The sequence below is a fragment of the Olea europaea genome, chromosome 15, assembly GCF_002742605.1.
Source record: "Olea europaea var. sylvestris chromosome 15, O_europaea_v1, whole genome shotgun sequence".
NCBI lineage: Eukaryota > Viridiplantae > Streptophyta > Magnoliopsida > Lamiales > Oleaceae > Olea > Olea europaea.
This window is the reverse complement of record NC_036251.1, coordinates 20,773,897-20,799,436: the sequence shown is the minus strand read 5'-3', so window position 1 is coordinate 20,799,436 and position 25,540 is coordinate 20,773,897. Positions and strand designations below refer to the sequence as shown.

The window sequence follows — 25,540 nt, the reverse complement described above, 5'->3', positions numbered from 1 at the left end:
ACCTAAAGTAAAGTAATTAAGTTTAAAGAATAAAGAAGCAGACACCTTACAGGCATCAAGGCAAGCTCTCAGGTGTGTCTCCCACAATGGAGGAGTATGCCTCCAAAAATTGCCTCACAATCAGAGCCATGAGGCTTTTTTTGCTAGCCACACAGACACGCACTCAATTGGGTCTTTTTAACCCAAGGTCATAACATTGAATATAATGCAGCTAGAAAATTAGCGGTTGGTGAAACCTTTGCCTTACAATGGAAGAAACTTTAAGCAGAACAGGAAGGTTAAGAAAATTGGCCGCCGGCACCCAGCCCCTGCCCAGCTTTCCGATATTAACTTTTCCACTTAAAATTTGCAAATTTCCCCCCAAAAAAATAAAAAAAAAAAAGAAAAAAAGAATAAGAATAGGATTTGCTGCCCCCTCCCCTCTTTCACTGAGCTTCATAGTTTCTAAATCACCCATTCCCTTATAAAATAGGATATTGTAGAAAAATGGCCCTTCAGAGATTAAGCTTTGTGAAAACACACCCCTGCCTCTTCTCTATCCCAGCTGAATTGTGTTAAAACCTCACCAGTCTACATCTATAGATCAGAAAAATAAAACTGATCTATGGCACTTGCCAAAGTTGAAGATGAAATTAATAAATTTAAACAGAACTATGGTGACTGGAAATATGGACTGCATCTCATCTGCAACTTTGCATTTTCATAATGCATAACTAATTATACAAGATATTAAATGAAAACCAAGAACAGTCAATGACTTGTCTAGACAAGGTAAATATCATTTTCTGATAACCAGTGGAGTAACAATCCTAGAATAAACTATGTATAACAACATCAACTGCAAAGTGTTTTTCTATTGCACAAACCAGGAGCAAACCACAAACCATAATAACTGAAAATGAGAAATACTTCCTCCGTTCCATTTATATAGGTTGATTTTATTTTTCACATGGATTAAGAAACCTTATCTAATGTTTATCAACAAATAGTAGTAAATTAGTTTTAACTGGGCAAATTAAATAAGGGTATATTAGTAACCGAACAAAACAGAAATTTTTTAATTAAAAAACATGACTACATAATTGGGAGAGAAGAAAATAAGGAAAGTCCGCGACGGAGGGAGTAATAACTTTAAACAAGAGAGAAATAGAGCATAAACTGCAAAGATTGTTCATTACCGCTCCCAATATCCACCATCAGTGGCAATTTTGCATCCTCATAGACTTCATTCCATTCTGGCACTTCAGCAGGAATCTACTCATAACAATTGCAACGAATCATGTTAGTTTGACACAAACTTCCACATTTCAGAAACTAGTTGGTCTAATTGGGAGAAAAATAAACTGGCAAGTACAAACATGCTCCCCTATACAGAAATATATACAGCTCAGGCGGGCACACTTGCACACTTGCGCGAAAAAAACCAAAGGAGAAATTACCATGAGAGAAGAACGAAGAGGATTAACATGCTGTCGGATTCTAACATGACCCACCTCCTGCAACAACAACAATTAACCAACATTATTCTTGTTATATTTTATATTAGTATAAAGACAGCAAGAAATAAAAATACCAACAATAATAAATAAAATGCAGAGTCGTGATTAATTAAAATTTAAAATTTCTAATCTTTCCACTTTGATCCCAGCCCCAAGAACTATCAATTAAATTCCAACTGATTCGTGAAGACGCGATAATTTGAAAAAACAACCATGCAATGCATACATATGTTATGTACCTCGCAAAATTTGTCCGAGAGATTGAGGTCGGCATATTCCCGGGCCACGAGTTCTGGGCTTCTGATTTCTTTAAATTCTGTAACGACTGAAGGCGAAGAGACGGTGGCTGCAGCAAAAGTACAGCTGCCACGGCGGTTGTGGACAAAAGGCGGAGGTAATGATAATGCGACAGCAGGCGGTGTAACTAGTAATAATTTTTTGATAAAATTTGGGTATAGAGGAGCTGAAATGGCAGAAAACATGAAGGCTGGAGATATGGTGGAGCTGCTACTGTTTGGAAGAAGGAACCCTTGCTCTCTAATTTGAAGTAAATATTTAGGGAAAATGGCAGCGGATGTCCCTAATCTATTATTCGTCTTGTATTTTCATCCTCAAATTTTTTTTTTTTAGATCGAGCATTTTGACAAGTGATAAGAACCTTCTACTTTTGTTACAAAAAGGATCTCATAGACCTATCCGAAAATACCCTTAAAGTTAAACATGAAGGATATATGCATAATTTTCAAGAACAGACTTCTTTGTTTCTATAATGCAGTATATTTTTTGCCTCATCGTTATTTCCCAATAGGAGCCTCCCCATCTTTATTCTTCATTCTCCCCATATTTTGCACAGCCATCATTTTCCTACTCTTCCTAGGTTTTGCACATCTTTCCCTTTTCTTTTCTCTTGGTTTTTCCTACCCTTTCTTTGTGCTTGAGAGGTTATTGCATAGAAAGATGAGAATGATATTATTTGGGGATTGCATTAGAGAAAAACTGTGTCGGATCATACTATAGGCAATTACATAGAGTCCCGTATGGGCGAGAGCTTTCATAATATTAATGCTTTCAATATTTATAGATACAGATGAACTCATAAAGTATTTATAAAAGATGTCATATAAAGTAGGTTTAAGGCATAAAAAATATATAGACTAATTAAGAGTATACTTGGAGAAAAGTGAAAGAACATAGAAGAAGACATATTTGAATTTTCCCACAATATTTTAAGGTCAAAGCCAGCTCAAATGGTAAGAATATAACTTTGAGCTCAAGTTTCATTTGGAAAAGGGCGAAATTTTTAAAAAAAATGATAAAATAAATTATTAAACTAGGGGAAGGCCTTTTTAATGTGTGTGTGAATCCGAATTCATTGCACCAAATTATGTATGTAATTCCATAGATACATTGAAAATATAGAAACTAACACGTCCCAAAAGTCAATGATACTTGGTAAATAATAAACTCGTAAAGAATACTTTCATGTCGTATAGTATTCAACTTGAGGACCCAAATTTTGAGCACATCATTCATCCTCAATGGTTGCATCTGTCAACAGTTTAGATAGACTCAATTGTCACGTCATAGTGCCTGATTGTTATGAACCCATATCGACTATTAAGTTTATGAAAACTCGCTAGGGAGCTATTTCAAGCTCAACCAACCAAAATTCAATGATAAACCATCAAATCCAACAATGTCGTCTAAAGTTCGGCATATTTAACACGATCATCTATATTATAACAAAAAAATATTTGTTACGTATCACGTTCTTATTGAGCGGGTGTGCCTATATAAATAGTAAGTAGGAGCCAAATATTTTCTCGGACCCTGCTATACGTCGAGGGCCACCGTCCAGGACTCATGTGTCCCTGGACAGGTATCTTTATCCATATTTCTCAGCGTGGAATATATTTACAACTGTAGATGGGCCTCCAAAGCCCAAAGTCCAAAACATAAGAAGCGGTAGCTGCTTATCGATCTCTCGTCCTAATTTCCTTGAGTTAATTGTTTCAATAATATTGAACTTAGGTCCATATCTTTGATTGACCACTGAACTTTAAAGTATCTAGTGTTGGCCACTGAACTTTAAAAAATATCGAGTTTTGGTCACTGAACTTAGGTCCATGTCTTTCATTGGTCAATGAACTTTAAAGTGTCGAGTTTTGGCTACTAAATTTTAAAAAATATCGAATTTTGATCACTGAATTTAGGTTCATGTCTTCGATTGCTCATTGAAATTTAAAATGTCGAATTTTGGCTACTGAACTTTGGAATATACCGTACGTTACTTACTAGCATAACTGTTGAATTTTGAAAAATATCGAGTTTACAGTAAAAAATGTACAATATTTTTCAAAATTCAGTGAGTAATGTACAACATTTTTCAAAGTTCAGTGGTCAAAATTCGACATTTTAAATTTCAGTAAACAATTGAAAACATTGATTTAAGTTCAATGACCAAAACTCGACATTTTTCAAAATTCAATGGTCAAAACTTGATATTTTAAAGTTCAATTTCTAATCAAAGACATGAACCTAAGTTCAATAATCAAAATTCGATATTTTAAAATTTAGTGACCAATAAAAAAAATGGACCTAGTTCAGTGACCATTGGAATAATTAACTCCATCTCCTTGGGCAAAAGCATTCTCTTATCCATTTATTTATCATTTTCTGGCAACTCATCACTCCTCTCTCTCCTGAGTCTTTCCTCTCACAGTTTTCTCTGTTCATATTTTTGTTCGGCTCTAACTCAATTAATTTTGAAGACCTGCTTTATTGCCTCATTCATACAAGCAGATTGTATTTGTGTACGAATAGCATGCTCACGAGTACAAATCTGCTTGTGTGTATGTATTTAGACATTTAGGAGAAGGATGTCCTGTCTGGTGCCGCAATTCAGGTGCTTGCCGGACACTTTTTCGGTTAACTTTAAATCACAGAATCATTCTTCCACCCACCCAGGTAATTCCTTCTCTTTATGTATGTGTCTGTCGAAGTAAAGATATGAGAATTTGCATTATTTATGGACTTGGATTGGAGTGTAGAAATTTAAATTTTTTAGGTTTTCGAGAAGTTCGAGTCTCGTCGGTGCTGCATTGTTCATGTTTGTGTGTATTCTAGTGTGTTTCCGGGGTGGGGTTATGGGTGAGGAAGTAGGCCTCTTATCTTGGATTAATTGGCTTTGAGTTCTTGGTAAACATAAAATGAAACTTAATTGCGGAAAAAAAGACAATAAACAAGTAAAAGTACAATCACAATCTTCTCACCTCCTTTCGCCTATGGCTAATGCACAGTAACACCAAAGTGCAATGACTAAACAAGCTAAATAAAGATCTCGTTACACCAAATGGAGAATCTGGATTGAAATTTCTATAGGGATTGACTGTGTAGTGCTTTGATCATTAGATCCACATTTGTTCATCTCAATAATAATTATATTAATTGTTAACTTTTCTTGGTACAAGCATAGATTCCTGACAAACATTGCAGGTTCCTGTCATCATTTTGCATTATATAGTTTATATGTTTTCCCTTTAAGTTGGTCTGATTTGCCAATGTCCATCTCTATTTTCACTTTTGTATGTCTCCATGTACTATTATTTTTCATCATTTGGTTTCCTGACTCTGTGTAGATTCTGTTTTAAACCAAATGCGTCTTTCTCTTTATGACCTTCCTTTTTATGTGGATGTAGTTGAACATTACAAAATAATGTGAATGTTCTTTCTATTCATTCTCACAATCAATATCAGAAAGCACTTAATTATGATCTGCAATTAAATTTTTTCTAATTGTGGAACTGCCCAATATTAGAACATCCTAGTGGTCAGGGGAAGTTTCTAATGAAATACAGTGTCCAAGGTGCAAGTAGAATTTGGATCTAATATTTATCATTGACTAAAATGCAGCAAAAAGTAGAGATCCTATTTATTTCCGGACACAGTGTATCTTATCTACGGCAACAACTACGGTCCTCGAGTTAGAGAAGCTACAATTACCATCATTAGAAGTCATTTCAAATTCAGTACCTGCTGACAGATCTTCGAAACCAACAAGATCTGCAGTGCTTGACTTGGACAAGCTAAAATTACCCTCTTTAGATGTTCATTCCAACTCTATAGCCGCAAACAGAACATGGACGTATATTGAAGCAGTTTGTCCACCCACTGAGGTGAGAATTCAAATACGTACATGCTACCTAATTGAACGCTAGAAAATCATTGCATAGGGCTTGTATTGATATAACAGAAAGTTTTCAGTTAACTATCTCGAGGTCTAGTAAAAGAAAAAGGCTATTACATTTGTTGTTCATGTAAGGAATCTGTAAATAAGTGAGTTTAAATATCTTATAACTCTTTTTTGTGTTGTTCATAAAGATAGAAGCTGCTTTCCAATTTGTGTGAACCTTGATGTTTCAAATACATCACATTTCAGAAGAAAATTTTAGCGCTTATCTTTTACGGTATTCTTTGAAGTGAATCCTGTAGTCCATATTGCAAAAGTATGCTTATTCAATCAACTCATTCAATTTCCACACGCACCCCTTTTGCCAATTGTGCCTTAAGAAAAGAGAAGAAATATAATAGTTTTTATGTGGTTAAAAAAAAATCTTGGCACTAGCTTTAGTCATTTGATGCTTTCATCTATCATAATTAACTTTAATGCGCGTCCAGGCAAATCTTCAAGCAACTTTAGCTACAGAAACTCTTATTACAATTGAAGAGGCTGTTGTAGCAGCGGCTGCAGCTGAAGCACTTGCTTTAGCAAAGGCAGCAGTTAAGGTTGCAAAAGATGCAGCCATGATGGTCTGTAATCGTACTGCCATGATGTCAGATTGCGAAACTACAGAAATCATGCCTGAAGTGGATAATTTATTGTTGGAGAGGAATCAGCTTGCTAATTTTTCAGAAAGAGTGAATGGCAGAGAGTCTAAGGTTACTGTAGGGTTGGGTGAAAATCATTCAGCTTCTTTCCTCCTTACGGAATCTGATGTGGAGCCTAGTCATGAAGAACTCGAACTTCTTAAGGCTCAATTGTCCAGGAGTATAGCTGTGAGATCAAAGCGTCAAATAGAACGAAAAGCCAGAAGAACTAGAGCTGCACAGAAGGCGGCAGCTAATGTTGTGTGTGTGAAATCTGGTTCTACATCCCGGAAAAAAGGGGTTTTGCAGGATATAGATTATTCTGACCCATTGCGTTACTTAAGAGGAACTACTAGTAGTTCCAAGCTACTTACAGCAGCTGAAGAACAGAAGTTGTCAGTAGGAATACAGGTAATTCGAGCCAAAAAAATGCTTTATCCTTCTTTTAATTCTCTTTATGTTTACAATGCATGCCACTTTTTACTTCTCATTGAGCAATACATCGTTCAATCAGTTCAAGAGGGACCATAGACATCACTGAAAACTCTGCCATGGGCCTTTCTATTTTTGTACCGAATCGAGCTTTTCCTTCTTTCTTTTCCAATCCCGGCCTATTTTTGTACTCTTATGCATCTTTATTTTTCACTTCCGGTGTCAGGGGATGGGGCTTATGACAAAATAAAAGAGATTGTTAGTTTGGTAAATGATTTTTTTGTATGAACAAAGAATGTGTACTGCATTTGGCTAGCAGTTAGTACCATCACTATCAATTTTCCAGATTAATTTAATGTCAATCAATAATTTGTTGTCCTTACAACTTGCAAAGTTTGGCACCTTACTGTCCTCTGTCGTGTGGATTTCCAATTAGTGCTAGACATCTAGTTGGTTGCATCTTTATATCTTGTGAAGTCTGGTACCTGATTATCCTCGTCTAGATTTGCACTCTTTGTTGTAGTCACAGTTGAAGTTCATTAATCAAGAGATTGGGAAGCCACTGCCAATTTATTTAAATTACTAATTTGGGTGTGAATAAAAACGTGTTCAACATTTGGCATGACAAGAGTTTATATTCAAAGTCAACATTAAACTTTTTTGTAGTTTTCCTGATCAAGTCAGTGTATCAACAATTTCTCTATCTTGATAGCTTTTTTGAAAATTTTGGCCACTTGCCATTCTTTTTGGATGTGATTTTCTTAGTTATAACTAGAATCTTAATTTCCTTCCCTAATTATTAAAAAGAGAACTGAGTAAATGGTACATTCATCAATTCAAAGCTTTCCTGTCATACGGTTATACCATGGAAACATAATATTTCAGTATTTCTCTTTCCTCCTTGGGAAAATTACAAATTTCAACACTGCTTTAGAGGATTTTTATTTGAAAAATTTTGGTTCACTGTTTAAATATGCTTCCTAATTGATGGAACTCAATTCCCATACAGCATTCATGTTATAGGGCCTAATATTACTTTCTTCAGTACTGGGAGAAACTATTCTTACTTGTCACTGGCAAATATTACAAGTCTTGTGCACACTCCTTTCATCCTTCTCCCTCGTGTACTTTTCGAATCTTCTCATGTCTAATTTTTTGTCCTCTAATATATATTCATCATGAATGCAGGACCTACTAAAATTGGAAAGGCTCCAGAAGGAGCTCACAGAACGTTATGGGGACCAGTTTACTTTTGCTCAATGGGCTGCTGCGGCCAGCGTTGATCAGAAAACCTTGAGGGAGCGTTTAAATTATGGTATTCTTTGCAAAGATAAAATGATAAAGAGCAATATACGTCTTGTTATTTCTATTGCAAAATATTATCAGGGAGTTGGGATGAACCTTCAAGATTTGGTTCAGGTAATTATTTTCTTCGTTGGTCTTGATTATCTAACTTAAGGTGTTTCCCGCAAGAAAAACTGTAAAACTGATAGTATGATGTTTGATTCCTTTCTAACACTACATTTTTAACAAATTTTCATCAGGAAGGATGCCGAGGCCTTGTGAGAGGTGCAGAGAAATTTGATGCTTCAAAAGGGTTTAAATTCTCCACCTACGGGCCTTAAAGTTTTATATGGGCCCAGGCTAGGGTTAGTATAAATAATATGTTGTAACCCTATTTTTCACATCTGAATAAAGAAATCTCCGCTTCGCTCTCGTGGACGTAGGCACACCGTCGAACCACGTAAAATTCTTGTGTTGATTATCGTTTTCATCTCTTTAATATTGCGCATAAAATCCAACAATATGTCATATATGTTCGTCAATCAACAAACAAGAAAAACATGGAGGACATTTAATTTTTAAACAAACAAACCAAGTGAGCAGTTTATCCTGTTACAATATTGATTAAAATACATCAATTACTTATAATGCCTCAAATTATTATTTTAAAAATTTTAAACAAGGATTAACTTTTATATTTGCTTTGTACATATGAGAATGAAACAAGACTTCAATTGAGTTGAACACAAATACGAGTTGTTGCGAAAAAAAAGAACTTATTTGTTCAATAAATACAGATAAAGGAGAAAGGACAAACATTTTAAATTCTTATGAACTGTACACAATCAAACATATAAAGAAACAATAGAACACAAGCAAATACGATGTCTTAGCTTAACACATCAATTGTCACAGTGCTTTCTTTCTTTTCTATTATATATAAGAAATGGATCAGATCAGAATGTTAAAATGGTTATATTGAGAAGAGGACATGGAACTCGGTACTACTACTGATACAAATGGTAAGATAGCAAATTGTGGATATGTCAAGCTCGATGGTGATGGGGTATTTTCTATGTGCTGCATCAACAGACAAGATCTACATGATAAATTAATATGTCACTATACCTGACATCCAACTGTTCCTAAGGTCATGAAAGATCTATTCCCATTTTTCCGTGCAAATCAATCACTGATTTGGACAGCCTTAAGATGATCCAGCTAACGTACGTGACTTAAGTCACTTAAGGTATTGAAGTTTCAAGAACTCATAAAAACGTGTATCACAGAGGATCATACTCGATCAGTTTTATAAACACCTTAACTCTTGAAGACTTTATGATAAATAGCATACACTAAATGAGGTTTTGAGCAGGTACCTGTCCACCTGGCATTAAACTGTCCACAATTGACTCAACAAGAGGCTTCTGCACAACCCTTCTTTTGCGATGCTTCTTCTTGAAATGTGGATCTGGGCACTGAATGCACGAGTGAATACTCATTTAGTTCTAAGCAACAGATAGCTGGAATTTTTAATGAAATTAAGTTTCCTGTTAAATCTTTGGTGGTTGATAAGAGAGCACTTTGCAACTTTTAGTACAAGGAGGGCACTCACCAAGATCGAAACAAACATCAATGGTCCAGGATATGTCGATACAAGTTGTTTGAAGGAGATCGTGGCATTAGCAAACATGAAATGTCTGCATTTAGATGTACATAAGCCTATTCCAATGTATTTGCAAAGCAAGGTAAGTAGTCTTTAGAAATCTTACATATTTCTCATAGAAAGCTCATCTACCCAATAATTAGCACGTGTGACCAACTGCACAAGAAAAAAAGATAGTCCGATTAAGAGAATTCAGTACTTAATTTGTCACTGAAAGTAATAATATTTTTATTGTTCTTTAGTCGAGTAGAAACATTCTTGAAAAACAGTAAGGATATTTGGTGAATACCTTTGGACGTATCTCCAATCCCAGATAATTCCTAAATGTGGGATTTTTTTTAGCAAGCCTCAAGAGAAATCTGCCACTACCTGTAATTCTTTATAAATTTAGTGTACTGTACATCAAGAAGTAAAGTCAGCTACATATAACCGATCCTTTTTTTATTCTTTTACCAATAAATCTAATGCAATTTTTACATTTAACAAAGTTTCATTCTCATCGTCTCTTCAAATATGGTAAAGATTCATTTTCTTCATACATTGTTATAAAGATAAGCTATTACTAGCGACCCAGAGGTCATATATCAGTGAGGACTCTAAGCATCTGCTGGATATCAGTTCACTTCACTTCACCAACACATTTAAACTGAAAAGAACCCAGTCAAAACCAAAGTTTTAAAAACCATAATTCGGTACTAAGGCATTTTTCCAACATGAGGCAAGGCATAAATGTTGAGGCATAAGCCGTAAACCAAAAACATCAAAAAATTATTAAAATGAAAAATAAGCTCAAAATAAATCATAAACGGTCTTGGAAATCCATAATAGAATACTTTAGAATGTGAAAATAAAAGCAAAAAAGAAACTATTATTTTAGTGGGGGAGGCAGTGACTATTTCCAAAACAATGTTTTAATGTTTCAGTGGGCGATGGCCGGTGAGTATTCCCAAAATGGGCTAATCAAAATTTTTATGTTTCGAGGGCAACACCTAAAGTAAAGTAATTAAGTTTAAAGAATAAAGAAGCAGACACCTTACAGGCATCAAGGCAAGCTCTCAGGTGTGTCTCCCACAATGGAGGAGTATGCCTCCAAAAATTGCCTCACAATCAGAGCCATGAGGCTTTTTTTGCTAGCCACACAGACACGCACTCAATTGGGTCTTTTTAAACCAAGGTCATAACATTGAATATAATGCAGCTAGAAAATTAGCGGTTGGTGAAACCTTTGCCTTACAATGGAAGAAACTTTAAGCAGAACAGGAAGGTTAAGAAAATTGGCCGCCGGCACCCAGCCCCTGCCCAGCTTTCCGATATTAACTTTTCCACTTAAAATTTGCAAATTTCCCCCCAAAAAAATAAAAAAAAAAAAGAAAAAAAGAATAAGAATAGGATTTGCTGCCCCCTCCCCTCTTTCACTGAGCTTCATAGTTTCTAAATCACCCATTCCCTTATAAAATAGGATATTGTAGAAAAATGGCCCTTCAGAGATTAAGCTTTGTGAAAACACACCCCTGCCTCTTCTCTATCCCAGCTGAATTGTGTTAAAACCTCACCAGTCTACATCTATAGATCAGAAAAATAAAACTGATCTATGGCACTTGCCAAAGTTGAAGATGAAATTAATAAATTTAAACAGAACTATGGTGACTGGAAATATGGACTGCATCTCATCTGCAACTTTGCATTTTCATAATGCATAACTAATTATACAAGATATTAAATGAAAACCAAGAACAGTCAATGACTTGTCTAGACAAGGTAAATATCATTTTCTGATAAACAGTGGAGTAACAATCCTAGAATAAACTATGTATAACAACATCAACTGCAAAGTGTTTTTCTATTGCACAAACCAGGAGCAAACCACAAACCATAATAACTGAAAATGAGAAATACTTCCTCCGTTCCATTTATATAGGTTGATTTTATTTTTCACATGGATTAAGAAACCTTATCTAATGTTTATCAACAAATAGTAGTAAATTAGTTTTAACTGGGCAAATTAAATAAGGGTATATTAGTAACCGAACAAAACAGAAATTTTTTAATTAAAAAACATGACTACATAATTGGGAGAGAAGAAAATAAGGAAAGTCCACGACGGAGGGAGTAATAACTTTAAACAAGAGAGAAATAGAGCATAAACTGCAAAGATTGTTCATTACCGCTCCCAATATCCACCATCAGTGGCAATTTTGCATCCTCATAGACTTCATTCCATTCTGGCACTTCAGCAGGAATCTACTCATAACAATTGCAACGAATCATGTTAGTTTGACACAAACTTCCACATTTCAGAAACTAGTTGGTCTAATTGGGAGAAAAATAAACTGGCAAGTACAAACATGCTCCCCTATACAGAAATATATACAGCTCAGGCGGGCACACTTGCACACTTGCGCGAAAAAAACCAAAGGAGAAATTACCATGAGAGAAGAACGAAGAGGATTAACATGCTGTCGGATTCTAACATGACCCACCTCCTGCAACAACAACAATTAACCAACATTATTCTTGTTATATTTTATATTAGTATAAAGACAGCAAGAAATAAAAATACCAACAATAATAAATAAAATGCAGAGTCGTGATTAATTAAAATTTAAAATTTCTAATCTTTCCACTTTGATCCCAGCCCCAAGAACTATGAATTAAATTCCAACTGATTCGTGAAGACGCGATTATTTGAAAAAACAACCATGCAATGCATACATATGTTATGTACCTCGCAAAATTTGTCCGAGAGATTGAGGTCGGCATATTCCCGGGCCACGAGTTCTGGGCTTCTGATTTCTTTAAATTCTGTAACGACTGAAGGCGAAGAGACGGTGGCTGCAGCAAAAGTACAGCTGCCACGGCGGTTGTGGACAAAAGGCGGAGGTAATGATAATGCGACAGCAGGCGGTGTAACTAGTAATAATTTTTTGATAAAATTTGGGTATAGAGGAGCTGAAATGGCAGAAAACATGAAGGCTGGAGATATGGTGGAGCTGCTACTGTTTGGAAGAAGGAACCCTTGCTCTCTAATTTGAAGTAAATATTTAGGGAAAATGGCAGCGGATGTCCCTAATCTATTATTCGTCTTGTATTTTCATCCTCAAATTTTTTTTTTTTAGATCGAGCATTTTGACAAGTGATAAGAACCTTCTACTTTTGTTACAAAAAGGATCTCATAGACCTATCCGAAAATACCCTTAAAGTTAAACATGAAGGATATATGCATAATTTTCAAGAACAGACTTCTTTGTTTCTATAATGCAGTATATTTTTTGCCTCATCGTTATTTCCCAATAGGAGCCTCCCCATCTTTATTCTTCATTCTCCCCATATTTTGCACAGCCATCATTTTCCTACTCTTCCTAGGTTTTGCACATCTTTCCCTTTTCTTTTCTCTTGGTTTTTCCTACCCTTTCTTTGTGCTTGAGAGGTTATTGCATAGAAAGATGAGAATGATATTATTTGGGGATTGCATTAGAGAAAAACTGTGTCGGATCATACTATAGGCAATTACATAGAGTCCCGTATGGGCGAGAGCTTTCATAATATTAATGCTTTCAATATTTATAGATACAGATGAACTCATAAAGTATTTATAAAAGATGTCATATAAAGTAGGTTTAAGGCATAAAAAATATATAGACTAATTAAGAGTATACTTGGAGAAAAGTGAAAGAACATAGAAGAAGACATATTTGAATTTTCCCACAATATTTTAAGGTCAAAGCCAGCTCAAATGGTAAGAATATAACTTTGAGCTCAAGTTTCATTTGGAAAAGGGCGAAATTTTTAAAAAAAATGATAAAATAAATTATTAAACTAGGGGAAGGCCTTTTTAATGTGTGTGTGAATCCGAATTCATTGCACCAAATTATGTATGTAATTCCATAGATACATTGAAAATATAGAAACTGACACGTCCCAAAAGTCAATGATACTTGGTAAATAATAAACTCGTAAAGAATACTTTCATGTTGTATAGTATTCAACTTGAGGACCCAAATTTTGAGCACATCATTCATCCTCAATGGTTGCATCTGTCAACAGTTTAGATAGACTCAATTGTCACGTCATAGTGCCTGATTGTTATGAACCCATATCGACTATTAAGTTTATGAAAACTCGCTAGGGAGCTATTTCAAGCTCAACCAACCAAAATTCAATGATAAACCATCAAATCCAACAATGTCGTCTAAAGTTCGGCATATTTAACACGATCATCTATATTATAACAAAAAAATATTTGTTACGTATCACGTTCTTATTGAGCGGGTGTGCCTATATAAATAGTAAGTAGGAGCCAAATATTTTCTCGGACCCTGCTATACGTCGAGGGCCACCGTCCAGGACTCATGTGTCCCTGGACAGGTATCTTTATCCATATTTCTCAGCGTGGAATATATTTACAACTGTAGATGGGCCTCCAAAGCCCAAAGTCCAAAACATAAGAAGCGGTAGCTGCTTATCGATCTCTCGTCCTAATTTCCTTGAGTTAATTGTTTCAATAATATTGAACTTAGGTCCATATCTTTGATTGACCACTGAACTTTAAAGTATCGAGTGTTGGCTACTGAACTTTAAAAAATATCGAGTTTTGGTCACTGAACTTAGGTCCATGTCTTTCATTGGTCAATGAACTTTAAAGTGTCGAGTTTTGGCTACTAAACTTTAAAAAATATCGAATTTTGATTACTGAATTTAGGTTCATGTCTTCGATTGCTCATTGAAATTTAAAATGTCGAATTTTGACTACTGAACTTTGGAATATACCGTACGTTACTTACTAGCATAACTGTTGAATTTTGAAAAATATCGAGTTTACAGTAAAAAATGTACAATATTTTTCAAAATTCAGTGAGTAATGTACAACATTTTTCAAAGTTCAGTGGTCAAAATTCGACATTTTAAATTTCAGTAAACAATTGAAAACATTGATTTAAGTTCAATGACCAAAACTCGACATTTTTCAAAATTCAATGGTCAAAACTTGATATTTTAAAGTTCAATTTCTAATCAAAGACATGAACCTAAGTTCAATAATCAAAATTCGATATTTTAAAATTTAGTGACCAATAAAAAAAATGGACCTAGTTCAGTGACCATTGGAATAATTAACTCCATCTCCTTGGGCAAAAGCATTCTCTTATCCATTTATTTATCATTTTCTGGCAACTCATCACTCCTCTCTCTCCTGAGTCTTTCCTCTCACAGTTTTCTCTGTTCATATTTTTGTTCGGCTCTAACTCAATTAATTTTGAAGACCTGCTTTATTGCCTCATTCATACAAGCAGATTGTATTTGTGTACGAATAGCATGCTCACGAGTACAAATCTGCTTGTGTGTATGTATTTAGACATTTAGGAGAAGGATGTCCTGTCTGGTGCCGCAATTCAGGTGCTTGCCGGACACTTTTTCGGTTAACTTTAAATCACAGAATCATTCTTCCACCCACCCAGGTAATTCCTTCTCTTTATGTATGTGTCTGTCGAAGTAAAGATATGAGAATTTGCATTATTTATGGACTTGGATTGGAGTGTAGAAATTTAAATTTTTTAGGTTTTCGAGAAGTTCGAGTCTCGTCGGTGCTGCATTGTTCATGTTTGTGTGTATTCTAGTGTGTTTCCGGGGTTGGGTTATGGGTGAGGAAGTAGGCCTCTTATCTTGGATTAATTGGCTTTGAGTTCTTGGTAAACATAAAATGAAACTTAATTGCGGAAAAAAAGACAATAAACAAGTAAAAGTACAATCACAATCTTCTCACCTCCTTTCGCCTATGGCTAATGCACAGTAACACCAAAGTGCAATGACTAAACAAGCTAAATAAAGATCTCGTTACACCAAATGGAGAATCTGGATTGAAATTTCTATAGGGATTGACTGTGTAGTGCTTTGATCATTAGATCCACATTTGTTCATCTCAATAATAATTATATTAATTGTTAACTTTTCTTGGTACAAGCATAGATTCCTGACAAACATTGCAGGTTCCTGTCATCATTTTGCATTATATAGTTTATATGTTTTCCCTTTAAGTTGGTCTGATTTGCCAATGTCCATCTCTATTTTCACTTTTGTATGTCTCCATGTACTATTATTTTTCATCATTTGGTTTCCTGACTCTGTGTAGATTCTGTTTTAAACCAAATGCGTCTTTCTCTTTATGACCTTCCTTTTTATGTGGATGTAGTTGAACATTACAAAATAATGTGAATGTTCTTTCTATTCATTCTCACAATCAATATCAGAAAGCACTTAATTATGATCTGCAATTAAATTTTTTCTAATTGTGGAACTGCCCAATATTAGAACATCCTAGTGGTCAGGGGAAGTTTCTAATGAAATACAGTGTCCAAGGTGCAAGTAGAATTTGGATCTAATATTTATCATTGACTAAAATGCAGCAAAAAGTAGAGATCCTATTTATTTCCGGACACAGTGTATCTTATCTACGGCAACAACTACGGTCCTCGAGTTAGAGAAGCTACAATTACCATCATTAGAAGTCATTTCAAATTCAGTACCTGCTGACAGATCTTCGAAACCAACAAGATCTGCAGTGCTTGACTTGGACAAGCTAAAATTACCCTCTTTAGATGTTCATTCCAACTCTATAGCCGCAAACAGAACATGGACGTATATTGAAGCAGTTTGTCCACCCACTGAGGTGAGAATTCAAATACGTACATGCTACCTAATTGAACGCTAGAAAATCATTGCATAGGGCTTGTATTGATATAACAGAAAGTTTTCAGTTAACTATCTCGAGGTCTAGTAAAAGAAAAAGGCTATTACATTTGTTGTTCATGTAAGGAATCTGTAAATAAGTGAGTTTAAATATCTTATAACTCTTTTTTGTGTTGTTCATAAAGATAGAAGCTGCTTTCCAATTTGTGTGAACCTTGATGTTTCAAATACATCACATTTCAGAAGAAAATTTTAGCGCTTATCTTTTACGGTATTCTTTGAAGTGAATCCTGTAGTCCATATTGCAAAAGTATGCTTATTCAATCAACTCATTCAATTTCCACACGCACCCCTTTTGCCAATTGTGCCTTAAGAAAAGAGAAGAAATATAATAGTTTTTATGTGGTTAAAAAAAAATCTTGGCACTAGCTTTAGTCATTTGATGCTTTCATCTATCATAATTAACTTTAATGCGCGTCCAGGCAAATCTTCAAGCAACTTTAGCTACAGAAACTCTTATTACAATTGAAGAGGCTGTTGTAGCAGCGGCTGCAGCTGAAGCACTTGCTTTAGCAAAGGCAGCAGTTAAGGTTGCAAAAGATGCAGCCATGATGGTCTGTAATCGTACTGCCATGATGTCAGATTGCGAAACTACAGAAATCATGCCTGAAGTGGATAATTTATTGTTGGAGAGGAATCAGCTTGCTAATTTTTCAGAAAGAGTGAATGGCAGAGAGTCTAAGGTTACTGTAGGGTTGGGTGAAAATCATTCAGCTTCTTTCCTCCTTACGGAATCTGATGTGGAGCCTAGTCATGAAGAACTCGAACTTCTTAAGGCTCAATTGTCCAGGAGTATAGCTGTGAGATCAAAGCGTCAAATAGAACGAAAAGCCAGAAGAACTAGAGCTGCACAGAAGGCGGCAGCTAATGTTGTGTGTGTGAAATCTGGTTCTACATCCCGGAAAAAAGGGGTTTTGCAGGATATAGATTATTCTGACCCATTGCGTTACTTAAGAGGAACTACTAGTAGTTCCAAGCTACTTACAGCAGCTGAAGAACAGAAGTTGTCAGTAGGAATACAGGTAATTCGAGCCAAAAAAATGCTTTATCCTTCTTTTAATTCTCTTTATGTTTACAATGCATGCCACTTTTTACTTCTCATTGAGCAATACATCGTTCAATCAGTTCAAGAGGGACCATAGACATCACTGAAAACTCTGCCATGGGCCTTTCTATTTTTGTACCGAATCGAGCTTTTCCTTCTTTCTTTTCCAATCCCGGCCTATTTTTGTACTCTTATGCATCTTTATTTTTCACTTCCGGTGTCAGGGGATGGGGCTTATGACAAAATAAAAGAGATTGTTAGTTTGGTAAATGATTTTTTTGTATGAACAAAGAATGTGTACTGCATTTGGCTAGCAGTTAGTACCATCACTATCAATTTTCCAGATTAATTTAATGTCAATCAATAATTTGTTGTCCTTACAACTTGCAAAGTTTGGCACCTTACTGTCCTCTGTCGTGTGGATTTCCAATTAGTGCTAGACATCTAGTTGGTTGCATCTTTATATCTTGTGAAGTCTGGTACCTGATTATCCTCGTCTAGATTTGCACTCTTTGTTGTAGTCACAGTTGAAGTTCATTAATCAAGAGATTGGGAAGCCACTGCCAATTTATTTAAATTACTAATTTGGGTGTGAATAAAAACGTGTTCAACATTTGGCATGACAAGAGTTTATATTCAAAGTCAACATTAAACTTTTTTGTAGTTTTCCTGATCAAGTCAGTGTATCAACAATTTCTCTATCTTGATAGCTTTTTTGAAAATTTTGGCCACTTGCCATTCTTTTTGGATGTGATTTTCTTAGTTATAACTAGAATCTTAATTTCCTTCCCTAATTATTAAAAAGAGAACTGAGTAAATGGTACATTCATCAATTCAAAGCTTTCCTGTCATACGGTTATACCATGGAAACATAATATTTCAGTATTTCTCTTTCCTCCTTGGGAAAATTACAAATTTCAACACTGCTTTAGAGGATTTTTATTTGAAAAATTTTGGTTCACTGTTTAAATATGCTTCCTAATTGATGGAACTCAATTCCCATACAGCATTCATGTTATAGGGCCTAATATTACTTTCTTCAGTACTGGGAGAAACTATTCTTACTTGTCACTGGCAAATATTACAAGTCTTGTGCACACTCCTTTCATCCTTCTCCCTCGTGTACTTTTCGAATCTTCTCATGTCTAATTTTTTGTCCTCTAATATATATTCATCATGAATGCAGGACCTACTAAAATTGGAAAGGCTCCAGAAGGAGCTCACAGAACGTTATGGGGACCAGTTTACTTTTGCTCAATGGGCTGCTGCGGCCAGCGTTGATCAGAAAACCTTGAGGGAGCGTTTAAATTATGGTATTCTTTGCAAAGATAAAATGATAAAGAGCAATATACGTCTTGTTATTTCTATTGCAAAATATTATCAGGGAGTTGGGATGAACCTTCAAGATTTGGTTCAGGTAATTATTTTCTTCGTTGGTCTTGATTATCTAACTTAAGGTGTTTCCCGCAAGAAAAACTGTAAAACTGATAGTATGATGTTTGATTCCTTTCTAACACTACATTTTTAACAAATTTTCATCAGGAAGGATGCCGAGGCCTTGTGAGAGGTGCAGAGAAATTTGATGCTTCAAAAGGGTTTAAATTCTCCACCTATGCTCACTGGTGGATAAAGCAGGCTGTTCGGAAGTCTCTTTCTGACCAATCCAGGACAATTCGATTGCCGGTAAAATTCCTGTAAAATTAATTTCTTTACAAGTAAACCTCATATTCCATTTTTCCTGTGCTGCGAAGGAAGATGTTACACAATTATACATTCTTGAAAAAAACCACCTGTTGTTCCATTTGGGTGTAGTACAATTTAATTTGTAATTTTGTCTGCACATAACAGTTTCACATGGTCGAGGCAACCTATAAAGTGAAGGAAGCAAGAAAGCAACTGTTTAATGAAAACGGTAGACAACCTGATAACGAAGAAGTTGCAGAGGCAACTGGGCTCTCAATGAAGAGGCTCAATGCAGTTCTGTTTACCCCTAAAGCTCCAAGATCGCTTGATCAGAAAATTGGGATAAACCAGAATCTCAAACCTTCGGTAAGTCCAAGTTAAATTTCCCACAAGTTCACGTTCTCTTGCTACTACTCGTTTCCAATCTTACCTCGTTTGGCTTGTCAATTTCAGGAAATCATTGCAGATCCTGAAGCAGAAACAGCCGAAGACTTGCTTATCAAGGAGTTTATGAAACAGGACTTAGCCAAGGTTCTGGATACTCTAAACCCGAGAGAAAAGCAGGTGATTAGATGGAGGTTTGGCCTAGAAGATGGTAGGATGAAGACATTGCAAGAAATTGGGGAGCTTATGGGTGTCAGCAGAGAAAGAATCCGACAAATTGAATCCTGTGCATTCCGTAAGTTGAAGAATAAAAAAAGAACAAAGCATTTGCAGCAATATGTGATTCCATAACACCTTTCTCGGTCTCGGATCATTTAGTTTCTAATAGAATCAATTTCCTTCTCGAGGCTCATTCATTAGCTGGTTGCATTGAGAGTTCCAAAATCTCTCCATTTTTTTCTCTATTTTCAGCTATAATATTACACCATGCTGAACTACAAGTAGCTTATGAATTGTACATTTTTGTGTTATAGTAATAAAAGACTTCTTTGGGAGAACCAATTTCTTATCAATTTGTTGTATCTCAGTTCTTATGCTTTAGAAAATGGGTCTTCGATTGTTCAAATTGGCTGAACTGATCCAACCACGTGTTCTTTCGTTAATCGGGTTGATGGGATAAATTCAAATTCTAAGAATTGGTTGTACCCATGAAAGTGTTTCCAGTTTTCTAGCTTTTCAGGCAACAGACTGGAATTCTAACACTAGAATTTTAAGGTGGTTTTGATGATGAATGCACTACGTCCATGAGATTGCGATGATTTGGATTAAAAACATGTTCTTCTCTTACTAAAAATGTAGCTTTTTTCAGGAGGATCACACTTTCATACTATTATGGAGAAAATCTTTGCTTTGCTTGTGTCCTTCTATGTTAAGAAAAACATGTTAACCTCGAACACCACTTAACAATGTCCTCAAATGTATATTATCTATGAAATCCAATCTCTAGACGTGATTGTACTTGTTTTTGGCTTTGGTTGTACAAGTTGTACGGATTTCACAATTTATCAATTATAAGAATGTTATCTAGTATTATTGGTGTTACAACACCGCCAATGTGGGTGTCATTACGTGACATGTTCAACTAAAACTTAGTACCACCTTTACTGTGTTTTAACATTAGCATTACTTGTCATCAATCATCATCATGTTGCTTGGGATCTTGGAATTGCCCAACAGTCTGGTGACATCTGCTAATCCCTCTTTGTTTTAGCAAAATATACTGGTCGACAGGAACATAATCATTGTCATAGTATTAATTTATCATAGAATTAAGCTGTGAAAATAAGTATAATTTGTTGGAACTTGGAAGTGTAGAATAGTATTGAAGATAGGCAGTCCTACGAGTTGAGCAACCGAACAAGGCCTCAACATTGTAGGGCACCAAATTTTTTTTTATAGGTGTGTGTAAAATTTTCATTATTATGTTAAGTTAAGGAGCACAATATTTACGAAAATAGAGTAAAAAAATTATATTACGTTAATATTTTTTAAAATTTAACATATTATTGAAAAAAATATTTTAAATTATCTATTTTACAAGCTTAATCCCAAATGCTAAATTAGCTTCATTAATCAATTACCTAACTAATAAACCAACAAACAGCCTATATTCCAAATGATTAAAGTGAAGAGTGAAAAGCAACTCAAATTCCTCTTTGTCATTTTCTTCTCTCCCACACTTTATAACTAACGAAGAACAGTCAAATTGAGAAGAGTATACTCTACCGTCAATCTTTGTTACTTGCTTTACAATAATATAATCTATATCGTAACATCGCCATTTTATTTGTGCCAATTATCCACTTGTTAATTGCTATTTCGTGATTTTTTGGTTCTAAAAGGATAAATTTTTGTTGAACGATAATTGATAAATAATTACATTCAATTTCTCCTCTTTGAGTTTTGCTAGAACATATTGATTACAAAAGTTTAATTAGTGAATTTGCTTCTAGAAATGTGAGAAGAAATACTTTTACATGATTTGTTGCATTTCAAGTTTTACACGTGACATTTGCCATTTTTGATGTCAAGGTTTGCTCATATAAAATTGTAAGAGGAGGATAGTAGCTTAAATGGTTCTTTGTTGATGACATGAATTTTAATGAAGTTCAAGAGGTGATTTTAAACTTTACTTGTGATTTTCGTGTGTATATATATATGGAAAATGCTGTGTGTACACACAGCCTTACACCCCCTTACATGAAGGGGGTCCCACGACATGTGGACCCCCCTTCATGTGAGGAGGGTGTATGCCTGTGTGTACACACAGCACAACCCTATATATATAAGGAGTTATAGCCATTTAATATGACTTTTAATATAATGACACCTAGACTGGCGTTCAACATCATTGATGTTAAATAATATTATTCAATTTTAAATAATAAATACATCTCATTTTTAACATTTTCAACTTTTAGATGAAGTAATTTACAATATAAAACCACCCAAGTTAATGGCTGAACCCGAGTTAACAGATGAACTTTTAACCAAGGGGTTCACACCAGTTGGGAATTTCAAGCTTCTCTAGCCATTCACAGTTGCATATCTAACAAGCTGAGAATTCTTTCGAGAACAGAACTACATAAGCATAAAACAATTGGAGAGTGTTTACAACTAAGGAGGAGCATAAACTTTATGCTAAACTGTCAAAGTGGTGTTGGACACTACCAATTTACCTACACTTGGGCATCGATGGCATTTCCTGCTCAAGAGCTAGTAGGATTTGGTCAAGTAATGCTACATGAAGACAAACTTCAAACCTCTGGTTTCAAATGTTCATGATGAAGGATCGAGAAAGGAATGGATTTTCATGAGGGATATACCTGAGGTTGGATCTATTGTTCCGAACTTGTTCCCCTAGTACCTTTTTGACATCTGGACATATCATTCCTTAGCAAATGGGAAGATGTCTACTCGTTTTCTGATACCTATGCACATTACACCTCAGCGTCTTCCCATTCTCTAAGGATAGTTGATGTGCCGAGGCGTTAAAATTGTATCGGGGTCAGGAAGTCCAGGACAACAGATTTAGGCTCAGATACACCTTTGCTGAAAAGTTGCAATATAATTTGAAAGCCTCGATCATTCCAGAATTTTTTTGGAGGCCTCACAGCCCCGGTGGCTAGAGCCAATCGAGAGCACTTTTTCAGTATGCCACCACCCGGCTACTAAGATCGTCCTAGATCATTAATAAGTTCATTCCAACATACACAATTTCAGAGCAGGTGACTAATTCTTCCTAATATGACATACAAGAGTACATTTCAAGCTGCATAGTAACCTTCTCACTTTGCTATTTGAACCAGTTTCTCAGTGATGTTGGTCCTAGAAGATTCCATGGAATAATCACATCTCAAATGAGCATAACACGTATGAAGGTGCAGTAACTATAGGCACAGCATCTGAAAATTTGATAATGCCACTCATACAAAAAATAAATTACATGGACTTTTAAATGTCAAAACAGCCTAGTTCTTTGGTATATTTACCCCAACAATCTTCGCCGGAGTAATGCGTAGTAGATTACCAGGCTTACCAGGAACAGCACCTTTGATCATCACAGCGTTAAGTTCATTGTCAATCTTGACAATCTTCAGCTTCCGAATCTTACTCTTAGTGCCTCCCATTCTTCCAGGCATTTTCTTACCCTTATACACACGTCCAGGAGTTGTGCCAGCACCAATAGACCCAAGTTGTCTATGACTCTTCGACCCGTGAGTCATAGGACCTCTTTTGAAGTTATGTCTCTTGATTCCACCTGGTACCAGAATCCAACAAGCTTTGAGTTAATTTCCAACTCCATAGACTATAAGAAACAAAACGAATAAAACACTAAGCTACAAAAAGGGGGGAGAGAATTACAGGAGTATGCCTACTGGATGCCAGGTAACCATCTAATAGCACTTGCTTAGGAGAAAAAGAAATGGTAGACACTGTTAAGTCTCATCATTCTATCACTGCATAAACATTGCTTACTTTTATGCTCTGGCGAACTTTAAAATTCAATCGAATAGTCTCCATATTTTCAACATTGTTTCAATCTGTCACTCTATTCTCATTCCATTTGAAAATGAACGATTTGGACAATGTGGCAGACTGAATCTTTAAATTTTCACAAAATCCTAATGGGAACCAATATCAAAAGTACATTGATGCTTCGAAACAATTTTGAAAGAACATATTCCAAAAAAAAATTGAAAGTTCAGTCATTGTTAGGAAACAGCTTTAACTGTTTCATTTACATTGCGGTACTCTAGAAAATTTTCAATTACACAGACAGATAAAAACATATATATAAATTGGTACCTTGAAATCCCTTCCCAATGGTGGTACCAGAAACATCAACCAAATCCCCTTCCTTAAACAATTCCTCAACCGAAAGTCTCTGATTGGGCTCAAACCCATCAACGGCCTGGAGCCTAAATTCCTGCAAGTGGCGCAAAGGGATAATTCCGGACTTCTCCAGATGCCCCATCTCCGGTTTCGTCAATTTTCGGTCTCGGACTCTCCTATACCCGACCTGAACCGCATTGTAACCATCAGTGAGCTCGGTCTTGACCTGAGTAACAATGTTGCCCTCCCGGAATCCGACTACGGTTACGGGGATTACAGCCCCGGAATCATCGAAGAATGACATCATGCCTAGCTTCGTGCCCATTACACCAATTCCAGCTTCCATTGATGCAGAGATGAGTGGGGTTTTCTTTGAAGTGGTGGCAGAAAGGGAGAGGTTGGAGAGGCGCTTAATGGGGAGGCGGAGGAGAAGCGAGGAGCGGAAGGACAGGGAGGAGGAGGAAGAGGCATTGGTGGCGTAGGCTGTGGGGATTGTGGGGGAGAGGGAAGTAATTGACATGGCGAGAGTTGGACGATAGGCAGAGAACGGCGAGGGGGGGAGGCTCTACTTATCCACTGCTGCACAGTTGGAGCTGGGATCTGTTGCGGTCGGGTGTATGGGCCAATTTCCACTTCTATATTTTGCTTTAATTCTCGATTAAAAAATTTTCTCCACATTATCATACAAATCAAAATTTGTCCATTATTTGACATTCCAAACACGACAAATTTTCCATGGACCTCTCTTAAGTAAAATTAATGGCACTTTTAGCAAGCTCTTCAGCTACTTTATTTGTTTCACGTAAAATAATTGCTCGTGTTCTAGTAACTTGGTGCGATCGATCTTCTTTAGAATATTTTCATAAAAAACAATTGTTAGAAATGATGCTTTACTCATTTACTTTTAGGAGGAAGAATTATTTCGCAATTTGTCCCTTGTTTAAAGATGCATTAATCTTTTGCGAAAATCATATATATCTAAAAGGTGGCGTAGGCTGTGGGGATTGTGGGGGAGAGGGAAGTAATTGACATGGCGAGAGTTGGACGATAGGCAGAGAACGGCGAGGGAGGGAGGCTCTACTTATCCACTGCTGCACAGTTGGAGCTGGGATCTGTTGGGGTCGGGTGTAAGGGCCAATTTCCACTTCTATATTTTGCTTCAATTCTCGATTAAAAAATTTTCTCCACATTACCATACAAATCAAAATTTGTCCATTATTTGACATTCCAGACATTACAAATTTTCCATGGACCTCTCTTAAGTAAAATTAATGGCACTTTTAGCAAGCGCTTCAGCTACTTCATTTTATTTGTTTCACGTAAAATAATTGCTCGTGTTCTAGTAACTTGGTGCGATCGATCTTCTTTAGAATATTTTCATAAAAAACAATTGTTAGAAATGATGCTTTACTCATTTACTTTTAGGAAGAAGAATTATTTCGTAATTTGTCCCTCGTTTTAAGATGCATTAATCTTTTGCGAAAATCATATATATCCAAAGCAGAACACTAGACAAGTATGGATAAATGGTGGTTTTACCGACAA

General features: G+C 35.8%; 3 protein-coding genes across 3 annotated transcripts in view; 1 reads left to right on the top strand and 2 right to left on the bottom strand.

The window, feature by feature from the left end:
• Positions 1–12,767, bottom strand: part of LOC111410434 (tRNA (guanine-N(7)-)-methyltransferase) — an 18,037-nt gene extending 5,270 nt beyond the window's left edge. The window contains exons 1-7 of the mRNA XM_023040754.1: positions 12,473–12,767; positions 12,174–12,230; positions 11,913–11,988; positions 10,037–10,116; positions 9,854–9,903; positions 9,697–9,781; positions 9,461–9,559 (exon numbers count right to left, since the gene is read on the bottom strand). Of these exons, the coding sequence (XP_022896522.1) occupies positions 9,461–9,559; positions 9,697–9,781; positions 9,854–9,903; positions 10,037–10,116; positions 11,913–11,988; positions 12,174–12,230; positions 12,473–12,715 (690 nt within the window). The 5' untranslated portion in view covers positions 12,716–12,767. The remainder of the gene's footprint in view (positions 1–9,460; positions 9,560–9,696; positions 9,782–9,853; positions 9,904–10,036; positions 10,117–11,912; positions 11,989–12,173; positions 12,231–12,472) is intronic.
• A 2,141-nt stretch (positions 12,768–14,908) lies between these two features.
• Positions 14,909–20,172, top strand: LOC111410433 (RNA polymerase sigma factor sigB-like). Its single transcript, XM_023040753.1, has 7 exons — positions 14,909–15,200; positions 16,146–16,408; positions 16,911–17,510; positions 18,720–18,950; positions 19,076–19,216; positions 19,382–19,582; positions 19,670–20,172. The coding sequence occupies exons 1-7, from the start codon at positions 15,113–15,115 to the stop codon at positions 19,949–19,951; spliced, it is 1,806 nt and encodes a 601-aa protein (XP_022896521.1). The 5' UTR covers positions 14,909–15,112; the 3' UTR covers positions 19,952–20,172.
• A 2,764-nt stretch (positions 20,173–22,936) lies between these two features.
• LOC111410432 (50S ribosomal protein L3, chloroplastic) lies at positions 22,937–24,564 on the bottom strand. Its single transcript, XM_023040752.1, has 2 exons — positions 23,969–24,564; positions 22,937–23,420 (listed from the first exon to the last, which is right to left on the bottom strand). The coding sequence occupies exons 1-2, from the start codon at positions 24,513–24,515 to the stop codon at positions 23,131–23,133; spliced, it is 837 nt and encodes a 278-aa protein (XP_022896520.1). The 5' UTR covers positions 24,516–24,564; the 3' UTR covers positions 22,937–23,130.
• Between the last annotated feature and the right edge of the window lie 976 nt (positions 24,565–25,540).

Bases quoted from the DNA above. Each gene is read 5' to 3' on its own strand.
- LOC111410433 (XM_023040753.1), top strand. From the start codon at position 15,113: ATGTCCTGTCTGGTGCCGCAATTCAGGTGCTTGCCGGACACTTTTTCG. The intron at 18,951-19,075 runs GTAATTATTTTC...AATTTTCATCAG, and splicing joins ACCTTCAAGATTTGGTTCAG to GAAGGATGCCGAGGCCTTGT. The intron at 19,583-19,669 runs GTAAGTCCAAGT...TGTCAATTTCAG, and splicing joins ACCAGAATCTCAAACCTTCG to GAAATCATTGCAGATCCTGA.
- LOC111410432 (XM_023040752.1), bottom strand. From the start codon at position 24,515: ATGTCAATTACTTCCCTCTCCCCCACAATCCCCACAGCCTACGCCACC. The intron at 23,421-23,968 runs GTACCAATTTAT...TTCTGGTACCAG, and splicing joins CATTGGGAAGGGATTTCAAG to GTGGAATCAAGAGACATAAC.